The following is a 23937-nucleotide window of genomic DNA, read 5'->3' as shown; positions in this document are numbered from 1 at the left end:
AGGGCCTCCGGAAATGTTATGGAAACACAGATTTATTTTAAGAAGGAAAATGGGGGGCTAACTGAGCAGTTTACTCAAGAACTGTACTCAAGTATTATTTGAGAGATACAAATATTGTACTTTGTACTATTTATTTGTAATTTAAGATGATTTTTTATCAATTTTTCTGAGAGTAAAATGCTCATTACTACCCATGCATCATTATTAACAATCAAATAATGTCATTTTTACAATCAATGAGTCACAACAGCCATTCATTCAGCCATGTCAGTTTGACACTGTAGTATTGGTACTTTTACTTTTTGCAGTCAGGAAACGAGCTCAGGTTTGGTTTCTTACTGTACAGTCTGCAGCAGGAGACTCGCATCACCACTTCTGCAGACTGTTGCTGCAGTTTGTTGCCAAAGTGTGGTAAGATACATAAACTCCGGTTTCACTGGACAAGGCGCTTGCTCTATTTTGTGGATTGGGAAAAATGTGTCGGTTAGAGCAGACCCAGTGGACTTTAACACAAAGGCTACATTCAGACTGCAGGCAAACGTTGGCAAAATCTGATATTTTTACTCACATTGGCAGTGGCAGATATGGTTAGAAGTAAACTTTGACATACTTAAATTTAGGAGGAAGCCATTCACATTACAATCTTTCCCCTTCTGACTCATGTATGACAAAAGGTCACAATTAAAAATGGGTCTCTTTGTCATGCGTGGCTGGACAGACTGGGGAGGAGGGCTGGCTCTGTAGTGGGCACAGAGCTGGACTCACTGGTGACCGTGGCGGAGAGAAGGACCCTGGATAAACTATTATCCATCCTGGACAACGCCCACCACCCTCTGCACAGCACCAGACAGACTCAGGAACTCTGTCGTCCCCCTGGACATAAGACTGTACATCTCTCTTGATGATGGCAAGTGGGAAGCAATCAACACACAGACTAAAAAGTGAATTTACACCAGGACTTAAAGCATTATGACTCACATTTTAATGGTTATAAATCCTTATGCACATTTTCACTGTACTGTGTTTGCACTAATGCTACACATCATGTTTATATTTGCACTACCTCCATACGGCCTCTTCTCAATGTTCCAGTGTATAGTTGTAATTTTAATAGCCTTTATTTTAATTTTATTTTGTCTGTAATTTTATTATTTTCCTACGGGCTTAAGGGGTGTGTCTGACAGATGTGTGATGTCATATGTCTTGTAAGCTACTGAATGCCTAAATTCCCCAGATTGTGATTTTATTTTGTGTATGTGTACAGCCAAACTAAAAAAATCTACATATGGCTCAGCGGTTAAATCAGCAACCATGTACAGAGGTATGGATAGGTCATGGATAATTTCTGTGTGACTAGGACTAGCTTCATACTCTGAGATTCATCTGAGGGCAGGCCCAAATCTGACAGTGCAGTTTCCTCTCTTATGATCTGTGCAATAACCAGAGATACCCATACCCCCTTTGCATAATTTAAAAGCTTTAATATCTTACAGCACAAGCAATTCTGATAAGTAAACTCACAGGGCCTAAAGGATCTTGAGTACTGCTACAAAATTCTAAATCATTTTAACCAACTTAAGAGAACAAGAGGCTAAAGAAACAGGACAAGCCTCAGGGGGAAATTACATCCAATAAGAGAGCATACATTATTCATTGTTAACTAAAGATTATATTAAAATGTTGTTTTGAGCACTGACATATTGCCCTGGCTTTATGTTTTTTAAAAGAAAGAAATAAGCTATTTTTCTTAAAAATACCACTTTTGTTGACAATGGCTCGGTCCAAGCATGCACAATGAGAGGACCCTGTAACTACCAGTTACACATGTGCTTTTCCTGCTATGACAAACCAAAATGTCGGCTTTTTAAAAGTGGTACAGAGTCAATCAGAAACCCACATGAGGAGATAACACCATTCTCCAAACATGAGTCGGGCTGAATGTCATCAGATACAAAGCAGACCACAGGAGGCGGTTTGGTTGAAGGAGAAGCTCTCGGGGGCGTTCATTATGCAAAATCAAGGCTAATTCTATGCTAATGCAATCTATATGCTAACTCAAAGTACATCTTTGTAAAAACAAATGTAGATAATCAGTCTGTAAGCTGACATTTTAAATTGCACAATGTGTTCTTTCCTCACTGGATTTATCTTACAGGATATGTAAATAGAGATTATTACCAAACTTCCACCACCAGGTAGAAAAAGAACAATTTCTTTACAGTTTTTTTTGCAAGCGGTGACAGACATTTCACAAAACCATGTTCAAATCTTAGCTGTACTACTCTCTGTTGAATGTGCAGGCAGGTAACGAGAGTTTGGGTGTTGGAAGCGCTCTGGTTTCAGTTGCAGTCCGAGTCATATCGTCCAACCGCATTTAAACTACAATAGGCTTTATGCAGGAAACTAGTCTGTGTGGAGAGCAACTGAGGCAGAACACATCAGCCGTATTGCCATCCAGGAACCCATCTGTGTTTATCTGATGACAATTTAACTTTTTTAAAATCTCTATAAATAGATAAAAGTGCAGCTAACAAACCGCTCACAGAGATTGTATCTCAGCTCCAACTACATTCTTTCTTCTCAAGTTGCTCGTCAGCTGGATGTCCCTTATCGCTAACTGCCAGTGTTGTGACCAAGTAATCTTTGCTCAAATCCCAAGTAAGTCTCAAGGTATTAGTGGTCTGTCTAGTAATTATATTATTGGCCAATTTATATAACCTGTTCAAAAAGTATGACAATGAATTGTATCTGTATTATCTTGGCACAGACACAGCCATGATGATGGTCTGCTCTGAGACCTTATTGAGTAGTAACGAGTACGACTGATGAGGCTTTGATGTTGCGTGTTGCCATAGCGAGGAGGAACTTGACAACATTGAATTGTATCATTTTATATTTAACAGCGAACATTTAAACTTATGAACACATGCAACCCATCCGAGTCATCCTGCCTCAAGTCCAAGTCGAGTCTCAAGTCATCTATTTTTTGTCAAGTCAAGTCGCAAGTCATGAAAACAGTGACTCGAGTCGACTCGAGTCCAAGTCTCCAAGTCTCAAGTACACATCTCTGCTAACCGCTAGCTACAATGGAAGTAAAATAAAATTCACAAACAGTTAAGAAAGTCCAAAATGTTTTTAAGAATCATCTCCCTCCTGTTCCCTCGCAGTCTTATCCCACATCGTCGTAGTCCTCTTCATCCTGGGTTTCCGCACCTCCGATGTCATCGTAGTCCTCTGTGGAGCTGTCGTCTGCAGCTGGATCTGGATCCTGGTATGTTTGAGGAGGAGGAGGGACCATTTCCTCCTCCAACTTCAGATAATCAGACGGTTCGTCCAGGCTCTGCTCATAATCATGCGTGCTCTGCTCGTAGTCTGCCGTGCTCTGCTCGTAGTTTGGTGTGCTCTCCTCGCAGTCGGGTACCTCAGCCAGATTTTCATAACTTTGGGCGTCTGGCATGCTCTGCACATAGTCTGGCTTGCTCTGCTCGTAGTCTGCCGTGCTCTGCTCGTAGTCTACCGTGCTCTGCTCGTATTCGGGTACCTCAGCCAGATTTTCATAACTTTGGGCGTCTTGCATGCTCTGCACATAGCCTGGCTTGCTCTGCTCGTAGTCTGGTGTGCACTGCACATAGTCCGGTATGCTCTGCACGTAGTCCGGCGTGCTCTGCTCACAGTCTGCCGTGCACTCCTCATAGTCTGCCACGCTCTGCTCGGGGTCGGGTACCTCAGCCAGATTTTCATAGCTTTGGGTGTCTGAAAACATGTCATATTCAATATTCGATTTATATCACATTATAGATTTGCACGGACGTATAAATTAAATAGATAGTGTTTTGGTGGTAGATTTGATCAATAGTAGATGGTGTGACAGCAGTTTGTTTTATTGTGTGAATACTTGTTGAGCATGAGAACGTATGTACGCTATTGTATTTGATTTCATGAGAAAATGCTTTATGTTTATACGTGTGTTACCTAAAATGCTAGCTATTCTCCTAGGACCCCAAAGGACTGTAGTCTATTTAAGCTATTTAATTTTTATAGTGTCTGTAGATATTAGGCCTGTCTCTCATCTCTGCAGCAGTCGTTAGCTTTGATTAGCTTAGCACAAAGACAGAAGAGTGTGGTAAAACAGCTAACCTGGCTATGTCCAAGGAGGTTCAAGGTTTAGAGGAATATGAGATCGCTAATGTTAAAAGGCTAATGGTGTATATTGTGATAGTTTAAAAATGTAGCTATTTTACAGAATCTGTCTCTTACTTTTGAAGAGTAACTGAATAAAGGGTTTTTATTTTGTTGGTGTGGTTTTAGCCGATGAGTGAGTGCCCAGCTACAAATGTTTTGTTCTAAGAACGTTCTGCGAATGTTATGTGTGATGTTCTGGTAATGTTTTGAGCAGGAAGATTTTATCTGGTTCCCAGAATGTTCCTTTTAATAGCAGGAGAACGTTCTCTGAAAACATTTTCAGAACGTTGCAGTGAGAATGTTCAAATCACATTTCAGGAATATTTTATAAATCGCTTTCTGATAGTTCAGGCCGGACTAACATCCTGAAAAGATCCTCAGAATGCTGCAGTAAGCGTGTTCTACCTTTCTTTTTATGTAAATTGAGCAAATGTTTTATAAAAAGCCATTCTGGCACCCCAGGCCTCAATAACATCCTGAAAATATCTTCAGAATGTTGCAGTTAAAACGTTTTGTTTAAGTTTTGACAACAAGAACTTTATTTGAAATCATAAACATCCTTCAGACGTTCTTTGAATATTAGATTAAAATGCTTTCTTTCAAATGTAATTAGAACTTGTAGGTAATGTTAAGCCCAGTTCAGATCAATGATTCGCAACGCAACAAAACAGATTAGAATGTCGCAGAGAAAATTGCAGCGGTGTGAACTGGTTAGTTACAGAGTGTATGAAGCCGTTGCCTGGAGTTGCAAAAGATTTGACTTGTCAAATCTCCGAATGCAGTTTAAGAACAGAATGATGTAGCTATTTCACTTCAACCAATCAGGAAACAGCATAAATTGGCGTAAGCACTCAGTCTCTGGCGCTGCAGTAGCCTAAGACGGCTCCAGATCCTCTCTTTCCAGACGTCTATTAATCAGTGTCACAACTAACATTGCGAGCATGTCACTGTCATCCATTTCTTTTTATAGAACAGAAATCCAGCTAGTTAATACATGTAACCTAGGCCTAATATTAACGTTATAGTATTAACACAGAAGTAGTGGGGTATGTCGTTGCTATGGAGACGGTCAGCTGTGTCTGTGTGCTTTGCGTTGCGTTGATGGGAAAGTCCCAGTTATATAACGTTTACAATCACATGTCAAGGGATTCTTTTGGCAGTTGCATCGAGTCTCATTGCAAATCATTGATCTGAACTGGGCTTTAGCCAATGTTATGGGAACGTTCCCTGCTAGCTGGGGAACAATAGCTATATACGACATCTTTTTATTTTGAAAAGTTTTAAGATGGCAGGAAAGCAGGTCTACTCTTCTTTTTTAAAACTGCTGCGACAGCTTTTGGTATTTGGAGTTGCTTCAGTTACATGGACACATCACTGTGCCAGAAAAAAAGTGTATTTATTTTGGTCTGATTTGTAAAAATACTGGCACGTTTCACGTTTGGCTTAACTATGTATGTAGTGTTTGGTAATATATGGAGGAATTTTGGTGTAGAAACCACAGCTTGGATAAGAATATGTGGTTCTGTCCTGGATCTGAGTCCAGGTTTTTGGGTTTTACAGAGAAAAACAGGCACATAGGGTGGTTTTCGCTGCCCTTCATATTGCCTAATTTTGCTGTCATTAGTGGTCACGTTTTTCTTTTTTACAAACTCATGTGAGCCACAGATATAATCCTCTTGCTAAGGCCTTTAGATTTTGGCTTATTGTCAAATGGCAGATAGATTTAGGTTTTGTATGCAGTTCTCCACTTTGGTGAATGTGAGAGGACGATATGTGGTGTACGAGTAGTACGAGTAGTAATGCGTCATATAATCCAGTCAGAGATCCTCAAAGTCTTACCTGCTGTGAGAAACTGTGTCCGAGGAGGTAAAGGTGGGATGTCAGCTTTTAACGTCCTTTCTTGGTATTTGTTGCTGCTGTGAGGTGAAGAAGACAAATGAAAATCTTTTTTAAAGGGACAGTCCACAATTTGAGAAAAAGGCTTATTAGCTATCTTGCCCAGAGTTAGATGAGAAGATTGATACCACACACATATGTGTCTGTCAAATATAAAGCTACAACCATTTGCTGGTAAGCTTAGCTTAGCATAAAGCCTTGAAACAATGGGAAACAGCTAGCTTGGCTCTGTCCAAAAGTAACAATACTCCCCTTTTTCCACGTCAAGAGCTCCCTTCTCAAAGAGCAGCTCCAGTCATGTTTTAAGTCATATAAAATGCTCTGCTTGAAATAATAAATTGTGTCTGATATGTTTTTTCTGCAAAATACATTTAATCCCGCCCACTATGCGAATTTCCAACCACTCCCTCCGTCGTGACAACGTAACACGTCTCTGCCAACTTGTTGAAACTTAACATTAACAACAACATAACATTAACTTTAACATGTTACAACTTTTTCATCTTTGAGTGTTTACTCAATATGTTTTATGGGAGGGTTATGTCTCTGAATTTTTCTTGTGAGGACCCCTAACTTAAAAAAAAAAATATATATATATATATGTATTATTTATTCTCGCTTGCTTGTTCGCATTGCTTTCATTTAAAAATGAAAAGGAGAAATCTTGTCTTATCTTGGTGGGTCTTGAGCCTTTATGTGATTAACAACGTGACCTATAGAAGTCTACAACAGGTGCTGATGAGCATCTATAAAGCTTATTTATCAACATGTGATTCCTTAATTGTTTCATCTGCACAAAAAAAAATTAAAAGGACAAAAATGTGTTTTTTAGTGGTGAAAACAGGGTTTTATTTGCCACTTTAATCACTGACAAAGTCAGGCAAATAGTCCCTGTATAGCCACTACATGATGTTTTCACACTTATATTTTCAAAGGATTAAAGGAACAAGTGATATATCATGGTAATTTGCTTTTGCTTTTTTAGGACAGAAACAAGTTTTCACATGTTTATAGCATGCTAAGCTAAGCTAAGCTAAGCTAACTGTTTTCTGTAGCTTCATTTTTAACGGACAGACGTGAGTTTGGTATCAATCTTTTCATCATCTCAGGAAGAAACTAATAAGACCGCCTCCTTAAATATGGTAGGATCAAATTAGAGAAAAATCCAGAATAAGTTGATAAATTACTTGATGTTGAAGTCAGGTCTTTTCTGAAGATGTGGCATTGACATTCTGTGTTTGCCTGTAGGAAAACAACACAAAGAAGTTAAATTTAAGCTACAGGAAAAAGAAAACTCAGCGTGGTTGAATTCATTATCAGCTCAGCAGGAGAATGATGCAAGATCATGTTGTTACAAATGAGGATGAAAATAAATACAGAAGGATTTATTTATGACCACATAATAATAAAGCAGTAAGTAGGACATAATGCAGAGTGAATCAGAGAAAAATAACACATTTACACATTGGCTGCCTCCATGTACAAAATACAATATTGATGTTTTTATATGTACGATCTAAATATTTTACCTCTATGTATCATTATGAATTGTGTTCCCTCTATTTGCTCTGTATTTATCAATACACTTAACCATCACTGAGCCCCTCTCCGTGCTGCTGCAGCCCAGTTTACCCACAGGGATCATTAAAGTTTCATCTAAGCCAATCAAATCCAGAGGGTGCCTCTAATAATAGCAAATCATACAATTATAATTATACTTTGCAATGAAAGAATCACAGTAATACTTGCAACACTTGTCACACTGACTGTCTGTTTGGTTTCTCTTCCTGTTTAAGATGTGAGGTAACAGTGGAGTTTCTTGGTTTTCTGGGTTAAAAACAAAGAACCAGGAATTGAAAATGAAAGTTATATGTACTGCTCACTTCATTTTATTGAACACAGAGAGCACACACCCAAGTATAACTTTGCGGTACTTTGAAAAGAGTATTTCCATTTTAGGCAACTTTTGATTTAGGTATGTAGGTTTTTAAATAGATCGATTTTTAAACATGATATATTTTTTTTATAAGACCCTGGCTAGCTGTTTCCCCTTGTTTCCAGTCTTTATGCTATAAGGTTACTGTTATCTGTCCTCATATTTAACAGATGTGAGATTTTATTTTTCCCCAAATAAATAAATAAATTTCCTACTTTTCATACAGCGCAATAAATTCTAACTTGTACTAATCCTGAGAAAATCAATGTATTGTTTATCAAATGTAAGCAAAATATTGTTACAACAGTTAGTTCCGACCAAGTAATCTGATTGGACAAGAGGCATTCCGTGAGTGCTGATACAGAGAACAACATCACTGGGACTTTTCACTCTGTGTATCACTCCGCCTCAGCCAGGTGTTCTGAATACTGTTAATGAACATCACAGCAGACCGTGTATGTCTACAGTGATCAAGCTGGTACCGCTGAAACACACAGCAGACTCTTGTTTCACTGGTTGATGATAAATTAAAACATACAGATAAATGTACATGATAAAAAACTGATCTGTGGTAACGTGTAGACACAGAGTGCAGGAGACTGTTTGGACAAAAGTCCATTTTCAGTTAAGTTGGTGGAGCAAAAAAGAATGTTTACTACTATTTGCCGCTTGTTTAAGTGTTGTATAAAAGCAATATCAAGTTTAAGTCCTTAAGTATACTCAAGCTCCAGTTTCATTTTGATTTTAGTCACGTCTGAAAATGTGTGACTGTACAGTCGTTTTTTCCTTGGAACTCCTTTTGACCAAAGACGCAGTTTCAATGAAGAACTGTTCACACCCAAGTCTGTGACTTTCTCACAGTGCTGGGGTCAGATCATGTGACAAATTTTGTTTATACACAGAAGACAAAATCAAAAATGTTCCTCTAAAGGCATTATAATCTGTAAAGCTTGCAATATTTTGTATCTTGTAATAGAAAATAAAATAGAAGAAGAGGAAGTAACCCCAGGATAGAGGAGGGATTTCTAAAGATTAAAGAAGGAACATCTGGCTGTCTGATCAAGACAGGAGAGAACGAAGTCAGTAAGTGCCAATAAACTGCTTCAAGTGCGATCGGACACAGGTGCCAACAGGGCGTAAAGAAGTACTTTTTTTTTTAAAGCACCATCATCAAGAACATCAACAAGGTCAATATCATCATCGCCATGAATATCCTAATCAACACCAACAACATTCTCAATATCATCATCGTCAATACCATTAATATCATTAAGTGCAGAGGTGTTCATGAAAGAGCTGGGTGGAAAGGGACTGCGGAGTTAGGTAGCTCGTTCCACCACCTGGGGACTACTGAGGAGAAGAGTCTAGCTAGCGAGTTAGGGCCTTGTTGTGATCGGAGCACCAGGCGCCTTTCATCGGCAGAGCCATTCATTCTGCCATTTTGAATTTGTCCAAATCAGCTTTTTTCTCTATCAAGCCAGAAAAAAATAACTCTTTCAACATTTTAATAAACAATACTGTATTGTTAAAGTGATAATCTCAAGTTCTCATTTTCGTTCTATTTGGTAGTATCTTAAGGCAATAAAAAGCGATTGCGGGCGCATACGTCCCACATAACCGGACATCCACAGTTGGCTCTGGTCTTAACTCTTGATTTTCCTGGCTGACGGTCACTTTCCTTGTTAGACTGTTTGCCTTCATCTGAGCGTCAAATTTGTTTCTTATTCACTTTTGAAGTTGTATCTTTAGTCATTGATCTTTTCTATATTTGTTTAGCCATAGTAGATAACTGTTTACTCACAACACTTTTGTACAACACGTTTTCTGATTGGCAGGTTTGAGACATCACAAACCTAAAGAGCCAATCACGTTAATGGATGGGATGCATATCATCATGTGCAACCTGTTGCAACCACTTTGGAAGACGTGAAGATAAGATCTCTGAGTGACAATGACAAATTTGATGACATTTGGGGGCCCTGTATCAACATCTCTTTCTGCGTGTCGGACTGTCCGTCACATATCGTGACAGCCGTTTATCCGAATGACGTCACACTCTGGAGCTGTATAGCAGATGACCCAAGAGAGTGCAGCGTCGAGTGTGAAGTTGATCGCATGAGCGGTTCTCAATAACACTGCCAGCAACACATCCAGAGGTTAGGCAGTCCCAGAAACAGCAACACCCACAATCACCCACATTTTATCAGAGGTGATGGTTGGATATCTCAAAACCAAGGTTATATCCATTCATCCATAGTTTCAAAATTTTCTTCAGTTTTTATTTTTATTTAGTTTTGACTTTTTGTTTTCAATTTCACTTTAGTTTGCAATGCTAGTTTGTTTGTTTAGTTTAGTTTCTATTTTTTTTATTTTTTAAATGCTTAGTTTTAGTTGAGTTTTTATTAGTTTTGTGTTAGTTTTAGTTTTTTTGTAATATGGAATACTTGTCAGGGGCGAGACCCAAAAGGGCCAGAAAAAGTACTGTGAAATAAGAACTCAAAACATCATAAATCATTGCTAATATTTATAATAACTTTTTCCCTCTTCAGCCTGCCATGACTGTCACTGTAAATCTTAACTACACAAGAATTCTGTGCAGATCACGGGCATATATATAAAATTAATTGATAAAGATGAGGACATTTTCGCTATAATTTTATTTCATTTTAGTTTTGTAAACTCACAATACAGTTTCAGTTAGTTATCATTTTTTTTGTAAAGACTTATTTTTATTTTTATTTCAGTTAACAAAAATGTTTTTGACAATTTAGGTTTCGTTATTTCGTTAGTTTTCATTAACTATAATAACCTTGCTCAAAACTAAATAAACCAATACTATTTATTTTATCAACTGAGTTCTGTACTTTTGCCGTTTTTTGTAATTTACTTCAACTATTAGGTTTAATAAACCTCAGGCTCATCTTATCTAATAATCTGGTAATACTGGCCCTAGTGAGGCTGAACTGGTAGGTAATTATGAGCAACATAACAACAACATTGGCAAAAGAACAGGTAAAGAGGGACACATTTTTTGGTAATTTTATGCAAATAAAACCACTTCCAGTAACTCTCATAAGCAGAGATTCAACCTACCTGTTCTGGATATGCAATTGTTGATGAAACAGAAGATGATGGTGATCACCACACTCACAAAAATCATCCCAAATATCACCCACAACCACATGAAGTCACGCCAAAGATCCATGGGCACCCTGTTTGATGTGACAGAAGATTAAACAGGAGAAAAAAAGGCATTAAAGCTGTCATGAACGCTTCACGGACAACATGAGAGACAACAAGGGCTGCTGCTTTTCAGTATACAGCACTGTGGACGGAAAGAGGACCATTCACCACTTCCCTTTTTTATGCGTTGACTAAGTGTTAAGGTTATTTTGGGATTAACATTAGCATTCTGAGAATCAAGCAAGCTTCGTCTTGACAACCACAAGGGACTTTTGTCTTGTGAGGAAGTCTAACTCCTTCGCTGGTATCAATCATAAAAATATTGACACGTTTGTGCCTGTACTTGACATGAACATAAAAGAGGGCAGTTTCAAATTAATAGTTTTTTTTATGTTCTTGTATGTCAATAAACAGAATGATATAAATGCTCTTCTTTCTGTTTATCTGCATGACCCATGCATCCTGCCTTTGCAACAACTTCCTGCCAACTTCTAGCAAAAGTCAACAAAAAATGGCGAGTCGAACAAACACTGCTGATTCAGAATAAGGACTTAGATGAACATGAAAGTGTTTAATACTGTTTAATTGAGTATCAAGTGACTTTTACCGTTAAAATGATGCCCCAAAATTACATTTTATACTAATTTCTCTTTTATTTTGTTATATTAAATGACAAAAATATCAATATATTCAAAATACAATGACGTTTTAATAAATATTTCATAATACACCCTGATTTTATGATTCAATTAAGTGCAGAATGTTATTTTACAATAAAACAACTTCTATTTTAAAATGTTTATAATATGCCTTACCTTTAGAGAGCAGCTGATGGCTTTACGATGGGTTAAGTAGTGTGTAGGTCTCAGAGAAAGGATGGTAAAAGTGGATGTGGCGATAAGACAGCACTCATCCTGTGTTGTATTTGCATGAAAGTTGCTCATTTTCTTTGCAAACCAAAGAAACATTAAGGCTGAGACTGCACTCTCCCCTCCCAACCCTCTGCCATGCTTCAGTGACCACAGCATATGTGTGTACGTGTGTGTGTGTGTGTGTGTGTGTGTGTGTGTGTGTGTGTGTGTGTGTGCGTGTGTGTCTTGCAGAGTCAAATAAGTACAAGACATCAAACATCTGTTTGAAGACTTGGTTATATTTTTTTGGTGGAGATGATACTCTCCGGTCAGTCTTTGTGATGTTTAAAATTTCAAGATCCATATTTTGTGCATACATTTTTCATTGAGTCTAGCCAATGATGTCAATCTTGACAGTTCCTGTTAAAGCTGGAACAGAACATTACATTCATTTTCGATCACTGTCTCTTACTCTATTTCTATCTCTTTCAGTTCCTATTATATAAGCACAGATGTTACCATTGGTTTCTTTAGCTCATAGTCTTAAGGGATTTATATAAATAAATAAATGAAAATATTATTTTATGATGATTATTATTGTTGTTGTTGTCATTATTATTGTAGCTGATTTTTGAAAACAATTGCTTTGTTTGCCGTTTCAGTATGAGAAAGAGACGACTTAATTTGATTGTCGAACTTGATACTCTATCTCTCTAAAAAAAAAGTGATTTATTTTATTTTGAAAGGTGACACCGGAATCATACAAGTGAGCTGAATTTAGTAACCTGTTACAGGAAATTGGCCTTTGCCTTCAAAATATACGCATAAAATGGTAAATAAAATAAAAAAAGTATTATGATGTGGCGATAAAACCTTTGCAGTGACTCAAAATTGGTGACCAAGGTTAAATGTTTTGTATTTCTCTCTGTTTATGTACTGATAAACGTTACCTCTACAATCAGGCGTCCCGGAGCAGTTGCAATGTCGATTTGTTTTGAAACTTCAACCGGAAAGCGCACTCTTTCCCCCTCGCTAGCTTAACAGTTGTGATGTTAGCCTGTTTTCTTGGACACTCCTAGCGCTTATCCCACTTCCCTGGTAATAGTCTCAAGCCCCCCTCAGGAAACCATGGCCGAGCAGGCCTCGGGACCCCCTCTGTCGTCCCAACATGACGGTAAATTTCTCGTGTTTGTGGGGTTTTATGGTGGGAGTGTTGAAGGCTGGGAGCACCGAAGCCAGCGGCCTCTGCATCCTTGACAACATTAGCTAGTTAGCATCATCAGGGCGACGTGTCACTGGCTGTCACTGGCTAATATTGAACATATAACACTACGCAGTTAGTGCATTTACGAATATCGGCTTGAGCCAATTTGTGTGAAGTTGCTAAAGTTATTTATTGCTGAATAGGACCGATATGCTGTTACATCCCAATATAACCAAGCTAACGTTGTTGTCTCTTTAGCTGAGTAGTCGTATTACAGAATAGCTTGTTAGCTCGTAGCTTCAGCTAGTCTGACCAAATTGATCTAAAGGTCGGCACTGGCCTCAGTGAGCCTGGCTCAGCCTTGTCATTCTTTAACATGGATCATATGGACCTTATCAGTCCTTTACAATGTGATGTGTATGGCATGCAACACTCGGGGGCTGGACCATAATACAGGAGGTTGATCCTGTAGGTTTCTCCCTCTGGTTCTCAAGCAGGGGTCCGTGGACCAAGCTGGGTCCTGCAGGGAATCTGTGTTATGGCTTTAAGTGGGCGTACATGTAATCTACTAGGATTTTATGTTGCAGAAGAATCACACCTACAACATAATATTGTCTGGTTAGTCATCATTCACTGCTACATTTTGCACTCACAAATCTAGTTGTTATAGCAAATTTTGAAGTTTTGTTGGCAGTAAGCAGATGTCTATACTGTATGTATAACATTTATAAGTTTGTTGTTAGATTTCACTTGGCACACTGATAGCTAGCTTTTCAGCCTTTTTCTACAGCAGTCAAAATCTTACCACAATTAACGATTTATAACCGGTTAACCGATGCTCTTAACGGTTAATAACCGGTTAACCGACAAGATTGAAATGTAATTTTTGGATTGGATATAGATCTGGAACTCATGCAGACACTTTCCTGGAAAGTCCCCAGGTCTCCACCACAGTAACTAGTGTACACACTAGGTTGTCATCTGTGTGTGGCTGGCTGCCATGCTCTGTGTTAAGGTGGCTGCACACTTTCCAGACAATGCCCAACTCACCTCAACATTCTAAAGTTGGCAGTTGCTGGTTCCAGTCTTTGTAATGTTCCGAAAAACAAACTGCTAGCTCCACACTGAGCAGACATTAGCTGACAGGACAGACTTTTGTTGCCTACTTTTTCTTGTTTAAGTTGTTGCTTTATTTTACATGGACGAAGGTCTTGTGTACTGATGTTCTGCACGCAAGTATAGGCTAGTTGTCAAGGGAATGCACTCTCAGAATGTTAAGGTTTGTTGTAAAAAGGCGTATATTGGTCCGACTTTCCATAACTCCACCAAATCCGACTGCACATGTCAAACTCGAACAACTCCATCCAACCAACTCCAACCAACATCAACTGTTGGGTCGGTGTGCGCCGACAGTTGGTGTTGGTTGGGGTTAGTCTGGGCAGTGTGCAGCCACCATTAGGAGGACGGCAGATTTAACCTCCCAGGCCTCATCAATATAGTGGCACTTAATTGTAGCTCTCCGTAGTGAGCGCATTGCACTTTCTCCCCGCATTTTTGAGAAACTTGCGGTGGACCCGCCGGTTGGGATGCTTGTGGATGTTTGCTTTGCATGTGGTATTGCATTGTGCTTGTTCCACCGCTGTATTCAAGTACGGCATTGCATAATTTACAACATTGTCATTGTCGTCCTTTTTTGGCTCGTTTCATTTTGCATTTTTTACGACAACAAAACATGTGCTTCCCAAATATATATGATATATATATATATATAATACAAACTCCAGCACTTAACTTTGTTTAAATGCCCAGCCGATAATCGGTCTATCCCTAATGTATATTAAAAAAATACTTTCATTTTATTTTCATTTTTGTTTAACCGTTTAACTGGTAGTATTAAGTTAAAATTGTTAACAGTCAGTTAACGGTTAACCAGTTAAAGTGTACATCCCTAATTGGCACTACAGTAACGTCCCTTTTTTCTGCGATTTCACTGCTGCAGAAACATGACTAAACCACAAAATAATGTGATTTACTGGTGGCTTTTCAAGACTGCTACAAGAGCACCCTCAGGCAATCAGTGTTTGTAAAACATTTTCAGGCTATTTACAATCCCCCATTGGTGCAAGAGCTATCCAATGGAGTGTCAATGACTGCATGATTTCGTGCAGAGTGGTTTAATCACAAAAACCTCTTTGAAACATTAAAGCAACAGACCCCAAACATGTCTTGCAAACTCTCACTCTAGGTTGTGGTTCAGGCATAGTGTAATACAGGTTTTGAGGATGCTTATGATTATTGATTGTGCTCTAAGATGCACATTTGCTACGTGCATAAGCGCTCTATAGGACGATGCAAGAGCTGCTTTTAAGACAGCTGCTGATATTCTTAACCCTTTGTATCAAGATCACTGTGCTTGAACACTACATGTAATTATTTGACAGATCTGTCCATCTTTCATGAGGGATTCTATATGTTGTACTCTTATAGTGGACAAAGTAGCTCTTTTTAACAGGTGAAAAAGCAGTAATTTCACACTTTTCAGGCAGTTTTTATTGCACATAAATTATACTACAAATGCCCAGAGATAAAGTCTGTTTTTATTTAACCCTTGTCAGAAATGAAACACTATCTACACTTTACCTGTCTTATATTCCATTTAATGAGTTTTAAGCATAAGGTGTCGAGAGGTTGAAACATTTCTGTGACTTTTTGAGCTCCATCCATATTTTTTCATAGGTGAATTTGTCCTGAATGTTTGTAAAAAACTGGCTTTGTTTCAATATTGATTCATGTGATATTTGCAGATGTCTAAACTGAGTGACTGAATGAGTCTTTCAGACCAAGATAGATAGTGTGAGAGGTCAACAAAAGCTTGTGTGGATAGTGTAGCCTTTATCTTGAAACCACAGAAGTAAAGCTTGGCTGTGTATTGAGTTTAAGTAAGTTGCTATAGTGCAAAAGAGATTAACACACTGAATGCTAAAAATCACCAAGAACCCATGTGAATTTATGTTAAGATTATGTGCTGTTGGAATTTGTGCTTTAGAGTGTGTTGAGCTATCACATGACAGTGGGGAGCTGTGCTGCTGCTGTGCTAGTAAATGTTTCCATTCGTCTGTCTGAGTTTGAGGATATCGTCGTCTCTCTCCTCGCTCTGCTGGTTTTGAATAAGAAAGGAAATAAATACGATACAAGCAGCTGGGCTGGATGCTGGAAAAACCTGTGACTTTTAAGTTATAATAAGACAGATAGCCTATAGGTTTGACATAGAATAAACATCAATGCCAAATGCTCAGTGACATTATAGTTTTATCTTAACTTAAAGTGTTTGTTTAGTAATACTCATAAGTAACCTGATTTGCATTAATATAACAATGATATTGTTCCATCAGCTTTGCTTCCAAGGTCAAGACTGTGCTCCCAAATCACAAAAGTATGGACTTAAAACCAGTGCTTCATAAAGCACCAAATCACAATAAAAGTAATGTCATGACATTGAGCAGTTATCGACCGTACTCTTTGTTATATTATTTACAGAGAACTGATTTATCCAACCTGAGCAAGCACTCGGCAACAAAGTCAAAGAAAACCTTCCTTTAACAGGCAAAAACCTCGAGCTGAACCAGACTCATTGGTGGTTAGCCATCTGCAGCGGAGGGATGTTTATGTAGGTACAGTAAATCAGTACTAGTGGACATGTTGGCCTAGCGTCTGGATGGTTACACTCTTTATTTAATTTGGCTAGTACAGTCTATGTTGTGGTTTCCAACCTGGGAGGTCGGGAATCCTGCAAGGGGTCACAAGTCATGGCTGTTAAATAAAAGAGAGAAAGCAGAAAAAATCTACATCATAAAAATAAATAATAATTTCCATGCCTTTAAAATTCCATCCATACATCCATCTATCCATGCATCCATGCATCCATCCATGCATCCATCCACGATCCTTCCATCCATCCATCCATCCATCTATCCATCTATCCATGCATCCATCCATGCATCCATCCACGATCCTTCCATCCATCCATCCATCCATCTATCCATCTATCCATGCATCCATCCATGCATCCATCCACGATCCATCCATCTATCCATGCATGCATCCATACACCCATCTATTCATCATTCCATGCATCCATCCACGATCCATCCATCTATGCATGCATGCGTCCATCCATGCATGCATCCGTCTATCCATCCATGCATCCATGCAAGCATGCATCCATGCATCCATAATAATTACATAAAAACAACTTTTTCATTAAATAAAAGGACAGTCCAAGACAATATCTAATCTCATGTAACAGTATTGATATTATTATATGAAACACTGAAATAGAAGCGTTGTCCAAGCTTTCATCTTGAGAAGTTTTGATTTATCCAAAGAAATATAAAGTTTATTTATTTATTTAGTTTAGTTTCTATCATACAATACATAGAACAGCTGTTAATCCTTACATATGAAAAGCTGGAACCGCAACATATGTGGCATTTTAACTGAATTGTGAATGACTGAATTGTCTTTTCTGACTTTTTGTTATTACATTTTATTTGACTCCTTGTTAATTATCAACATCAGCTGTGTTCTGCCTTTTTTGCATTCTTAATTATGATACAATTCCACAGAAATTATGCCGTGAGTTAAAGCTGAATTTGCATCAGTTTTTAAGGTTTTTAACAACATGTAATGTTCAGTTGATTAATTTTAGCCCTGTGTTTTGTGTCTCTTTTCTTTCTCCATCATGCAGAGGTGCTGCAGCAGCGAGTGGCCGCTCTGGAGCAGGAGAGGGCAGAGTTCATCAAACTCAAGCAGCAGCTGGAGGCCGAGTTCAACCAGAAAAGAGCCAAGTTCAAAGAGCTCTACATTTCCAGGGAAGGTAAGGATCCACTCGTGTACTGCAGCTTACCTTTGGTAGATGAATAATTATCGGGAGGGCTCAGATAAGTTGTAAGACTTTGATTAGAAAGGAAGTATCTGTGTGAGATGCTCGTAATGCACATCAAAAAAACCAAATATAACGATACACTCAACTCATGATTCAGTACAACTTACGATGCTGGTTCTATGATGTCATGTTATCACAATTGTTATTCTTTGTAAAGAGTGAAACAGGAAATATCTTCTGAAATGTCTTTTAAGTTTGGAAAAATAGAATTGGATTTTCAAACAAATCCCAAATCAAATCATTGATCCCCCTTCGTCCCTCCCCAGAGGATCTGAAGAGGCAGACCGTGGCCCTGGAGGGCGCCCAGTTAGAGCTGAGCTCCTTTCAGGACCAGCTGGTTCAGGCCCAGGCGGAGATAGAGACCATCAAAGCCGTGGCCACTGTGTCGGAAAACACCAAGCAGGAAGCCATCGACCAGGTCCGCAGCCAGTGGCAGGAAGAGGTGGCGTCGCTGCAGGCTATCATGAAAGGTAAACAAGCTGCTCTTACAGGAATTGTGCGTGGAAAACATCATCTTATGGTGTCATTTTGAAGTTAAAATCTTGAAGATTTTTAGTTATATTAATGTAAGTTAAATCACTATTTTGCAGAATGACGCAAACACAATTATGATTCAGCCTGTTGCCCACAGATGAAAGCCGTTGAATTGCAGTATTCTTCGGTTTTATGAACTTCATCTGGTCTCTGCTGAGTTAGGAGAACGTGGTTACTATGTTGGCAATCTTGGATTCCCATCGGCTATTGTCTAATGACGATACAGCCTCTGGGTACAACGGCCAACATGTCGGGCGTGTAGCCAGCGGTTAGCGATAAACAACTTCCAGTCAAGACTTCCTTTTCTGCCTTGTTTACAGAAAAATAAAAAGTTTTTCTTGTGATTGACTTTCATTAACAGATCTTAACTTTGCCGAAATCATGATGCAGATTTGTAAAAAGTCAAAATAAAGCTCTGTCAGGTCTGTCCTCAAGAGGAGATGAAAACAAGTTTTAAAATGCTCGTTTGTTGAATGGAGATTGGATCGATCATTTATGATGCATTCGAGGAAGTTGGGAAATCTGAATGCTGAACGGCTTTCGTGACACAGCATCAAGGGAATGTTTCTCAAGTTTTCTCTCAAATTTTGGATCTAGAACGGATTGTTACTTGTAAGCATGCAGATGTCTGTTTGTAGAGATTAAGAAGAAACTAAATCATCGTCAGATCACGCTGAAGGGAGCCGGGATGTCATTATGGCGCATTACGTTCCGCCTGCTTTTGCTCTCCACACGGACTGTTTTTCCTGCACACGCCGCGGCCTGCTGATACGTGATTGGTCAATATTACTCGGACTATAAGCGTAGTACAAACGGAAACCAGAACACTTGCTGTCCCTAAAATCTATGTCCCTGTAAATAGAGAATACTATGTTGGGGGAAAAAAAAAATATTAATGACTACAGACTGTGAAACTTGACAAAAACAAGTGCAAATCCAAAGAAAACAGAAGCAAATATGACGTTTAAGATAAAGACAAACTGACTGTGAGGAAGCTGCTTGGCTCTCTGTTAGAGCTGAAATTCACACTGTTGTTACTAAATACACCAAATATTTTAATGGTACAGATGAAATTTAAACCAAATATTATTGTTAGAATCTACCCATATGATTTACTTCCTGGTATAAATACATTCATTATTCCAAGATTTTCACAAGTGCTCAGATTGCATTATTAATAAAGCGGTTCGTGGTCTGTCGAGAACGGGACCAGGCTGATTTGATTTGAGTGTTTCCGTAAGTAGTTAATAAACTAGTAGAGATGTTCTACATTTGAGTGGGTGTGACAAGAGGAGAGAGAGAGAGAAAGAGTTTTATTTAACATGCCATGAAGAGAGCAGAGAAGTGGTGAGTGTAGGAAAAAAATGGCAGGGGTAAAATATTGGAAGAGATTTCTCTGCCAGTTAAAAGAAATACTGCTCCTAATTGTTCTCCATCTTCTCTGTTATTCTTACAGCATTTTTACTATCTTCTCTTCTCTCATCTTTACAGAAACAGTGTGTGAGTATGAGGTCCAGTTCCACCAGCGTCTGGAGCAGGAGCGGGCCCAGTGGAACCAGTACAGGGAGGCAGTGGAGAGGGAACTGGGAGAGCTCAGACGCCGCCTCACTGAGGGCCAGGAGGAGGAGAACCTGGAGGACGAGATGAAAAAAGTAGGCATCGACGCGTATCTTTTCTGCTTCATATGTGTTTAGAAAGCTGTGCAGGTCGTCAATGTACTGTTCAAAAGGTTTACAAACTAAAATGCATTTTCTTTAATAATGATGTATCATCTTTTGCAGCAGTTAAAGCAGATAACACATTGTCTGGAATGCAGATGTACACATATACAGATTTATAATGATGAAGTATTAAACCTTTTAAAGGCCCAGGAGGATGCAGAGAAGCTGCGTTCGGTGGTGATGCCCATGGAGCACGAGATCGCAGCCCTGAAAGCGAAGCTGAGCACAGCTGAGGAGCGGGTGAAGGAACTGGAGGCCTCCAAGGTTAGTCACCATTAAATCAGTGATTCAGCTGGAAAAAATGAGAGGATAATATGATGTTAACCGGGCATGATATTGACCAGGCGTGGCAGCTGCCCTTTCTGAGTAAATTGAATTTGTAAAGGTTCTTTGTATTAGAAGTGGAAAGACTTTCTGCTGCTTCAGACATTCAGCACTTAGAGTACTCTTTAGGAAACATAGATGCAATATGATACCGTAAAATCCAGAATATAAGTCGCACTGGGATATAAAACATAGCCTGTTTTTGGAGGGTATCCTAGAGAGAAAAAGGTTGTCTATAGCTATTTATTAATAAAAATGTGTATACAAGTTATTTAAATTTCTTTTCATTAAAAAAAAACATTTAAAACACACACAAATTATAGCCTACCATCTGTTTTCCCCATGTCGAGTTTGCAATCTTGCTAGCTACTGGTGCGGTAGCTAGCAGCCTACGTTAAAGTTGATGGTGTGAGGGTGAGTGCGTCTTATACACCAAATTTTACAGTAATAATGTAGGCAATGTTTGAGTTGTTGCTTTGTGCTTCATTTGATAAAAATAAATCGGCATCACCCGGTCTTACAAAGTCTGAATTTCTCTTCAAAAAGAAATATTTAATTTAATTTACAAAGGAAACACTTTATTTTCCTGCTGTAGGTAATAAAAGTGCTTATAAGGTGTTTTGCTCAGTGATTTGTCGGTCGTGAAATTCACATATTAAGTTAGGATGAGTAAAATTATTTTACCATCACTGAACGGACCTCTGACCTGATTTAAAGTTCATATTAAATTTCAATTATTTTAATATTTTGTAATAAATTATAATTAAAAGTTTTCCTGTAAACAAAATGTATTAATTATATTTTTCAAAAAGTTACAGCTTGAAAGCATTGACAAACAATGATATAAATATAGTACTGGTTTAGTACTGGTTTTTCTTTGTACCTTTTTATACTTTGGCTGGTAAGATTGTGAAACAGGTGTTAAATAGAATTCTATGAGGCAGTAAAAAGGCCTTTAACAGTCTTTCAAACTTTAACTTAGCCCTGCAGGACCCCTGTGAAAGTCTGTGATTCAACCTTTGTATATCCTTGTAGGAGTTTTATGGAGCATTGCAGTGCACTATTACCACTATTACTACTTTTCATGGAACATACAGTTGTAAGTTCATGCAGAACATAAAATGTTTTTTGGTGTCATAAGCACTCACCAGATCTAGGCGTGAAAAGTGGCAGTTAAATGTTGGCAGTTGCAATTTAATGGTAGTGGTTAGATAGTGGTTGTGGTTTGACAGTGAACAGTGAATGCACTGCAGTTAGCCACATTAGTGTTACTATAATACTACAGCTGTGAGTCTACAGGTGCAGAGAAGTTTTAATGGATGTTTTAATATTTATTGCCCAGCTATAATCCATCGCAAATAAGATTAAGCGCAAAAAACGGCCTTGGTGGCAGCTGAGCTCTCAGCTGAAAGTAGTTCAACTTTTGGCAGAGGAGAAGCGTACCTTTTCGTTTTTTCGAGGGTACAGTTTCCAGGTGTAGAGCTGCTGCTAACTCCAGGTCAAGACTCATTTCCCTTGTTTGTATGTTTTCTCGATCGCAATTTAAAGACTTACTGATCATTACCGAGGGAAGCGGAAGTGCTGCCAAACAACTTTCGTAACCTAGCAACAGTAACACCGACGAGAAGCGCTCTGAAATTGAGATCGTGGGCGTTGCCAGCGCAAAAACCTTGACAATATATTGACAATAGATAATATAACTACTAGTAAATGGAAAACTTGTTGTGATATAACAAAAGGGAATTATGACCAGACTCTGCAGCTTCCCCTGCTGTTAAGAATATTTCATATTATACGATTACATAGTTGAAAGATAGATAGATGAAGTAGCCTACTTTATTTATCCCCAAGGGGAAATTAGATAATACTATATATACGAATCTTATATCTATATATCCAATCTACATATATGAATACTTGCTGATATCACAAAGTCTGCCATAATATGAGTTTGATTATACTTAATTCAGGGGCCTGTGATATATATGAAATGATACAAGGCTATTTTATACAATAATAGACATTTATACAAACTCACAAAAAACAACTGAAATATGATTAAGCAATTGTTTTACTGACCTTTTTGTTTTTTTACTGAAAAAGTTCTTCACTATTTAATACAAAGAAAAAGTAACACATTTCTGAGTTTAAGTGCAAAACGAAGGTCAATACTGTACTTTGGTTTTAGGTGCTGGGTTATTTTTTTGTGTTTCCCCTGAGTATTCTATTTCTAATTCTGTCATTGTTTCCATGTGACATGAGCTTCCTCTGCTGACTGAATATTTCAACCCTGCTAATTATTCCCAAGAAGGGGGTTAATTATCAGGCTGTTTCTTGGCTGCTTGCAAGTGACATACATACTCCGGAAAAAATTAAGAGACCACTGCAAAAATATGTTTCTCTCTGGTTCTTCTATTTAAAGGTTTGTGCAAAATTAACTTGGTTTTATTGGATAAAGTTTTAACTCAGGAAGAAGATCAATATTTGATGGAATAACCTGGTTTTAAATTACAGCTTTCATACATCTTGGCATGCTCTCCACCAGTCTTTCACACTGCTGTTTGACATTATGCCACTCTTGGTGTAAAACTTCAAGTAGCTGTGCTTTGTTCGATGGCTTGTGACCATCCATCGTCCTCTTCATCACATTCAGGAGGTTTTCAACGGGCTTCAGATCTGGACTGGGCTGGCCATGACATGTAGAGAGAGATGCTGATTTAAGGAACAGTTGGAGTGGTCTCTTAATCTTTTCCTGAGCTGTGGATGTGTGATGGGAATTTCAAAATAAAGGCGTATCTTCAATATGATTACATGGATCTGTTTTCACTTTAGTAGATGTTGTTGAATTGTTGATCTTTGCTCCAGCTTATTGTTTTGGTTATAAAGCAACTTCACAGTTTTGGCTCTAGTCTCAGCTCTCTTGACAGCTCATTTTCCAGCTGGAACAGGAAGAGAAAAAGCTCTGATATGAATGTTGTATGCACACAGACAAAGTTAGAGACTATCTGGTAAAGAAAGTGGAGCATTTAGCCGCTAAAGAGCCAGACATTTCCCTCAAGAGTTGGTGGAGACCAAAGCAGAAAATATCAAATAATACTGCTTCGTGTTGTCTCTCTTTCTCTCTCTTGTACATCACAGAGGAGCAACCTTTCACAAAGCTA

The 23937-nt window shown here is 38.4% G+C and overlaps 2 protein-coding genes across 2 annotated transcripts in view; one reads left to right on the top strand and one right to left on the bottom strand.

Annotated features, from left to right (window-relative positions):
- Positions 1-985: 985 nt before the first annotated feature.
- Positions 986-12066, bottom strand: LOC138602976 (DNA-directed RNA polymerase II subunit RPB1). Its single transcript, XM_069674620.1, has 5 exons — positions 12013-12066; positions 11108-11226; positions 7266-7320; positions 6022-6098; positions 986-3753 (listed from the first exon to the last, which is right to left on the bottom strand). Exons 2-5 carry the CDS (start codon positions 11217-11219, stop codon positions 3170-3172), a joined length of 828 nt encoding a protein of 275 aa, XP_069530721.1. The 5' UTR covers positions 11220-11226; positions 12013-12066; the 3' UTR covers positions 986-3169.
- A 1039-nt stretch (positions 12067-13105) lies between these two features.
- The window catches only part of rabep1 (rabaptin, RAB GTPase binding effector protein 1), a 33067-nt gene continuing 22235 nt past the window's right edge, over positions 13106-23937 (top strand). Inside the window, exons 1-5 of the mRNA XM_069669362.1 lie at positions 13106-13222; positions 18000-18128; positions 18464-18667; positions 20223-20383; positions 20597-20716. Coding sequence (XP_069525463.1) covers positions 13177-13222; positions 18000-18128; positions 18464-18667; positions 20223-20383; positions 20597-20716 — 660 coding nt within the window. The 5' untranslated portion in view covers positions 13106-13176. The remainder of the gene's footprint in view (positions 13223-17999; positions 18129-18463; positions 18668-20222; positions 20384-20596; positions 20717-23937) is intronic.

This window comes from Semicossyphus pulcher, unplaced genomic scaffold (genome assembly GCF_022749685.1).
Source record: "Semicossyphus pulcher isolate SPU_LCO1_2020_fin unplaced genomic scaffold, fSemPul1.0.p SCAF_10, whole genome shotgun sequence".
In the NCBI taxonomy this organism is placed as follows: Eukaryota; Metazoa; Chordata; class Actinopteri; order Labriformes; family Labridae; genus Semicossyphus; species Semicossyphus pulcher.
Note: the sequence above shows the minus strand (reverse complement) of the source record. Positions and strands in the feature narration are given on the sequence as shown.

Excerpts from the sequence above, each read along its gene's own strand:
- LOC138602976 (XM_069674620.1), bottom strand. The coding sequence starts at position 11,219 with ATGGATCTTTGGCGTGACTTCATGTGGTTGTGGGTGATATTTGGGATG. Across the intron at positions 6,099-7,265 it reads AGACCTGACTTCAACATCAA|CAGCAACAAATACCAAGAAA; the intron begins GTAATTTATCAA and ends TTCACCTCACAG. Across the intron at positions 3,754-6,021 it reads GACACAGTTTCTCACAGCAG|ACACCCAAAGCTATGAAAAT; the intron begins GTAAGACTTTGA and ends ACATGTTTTCAG.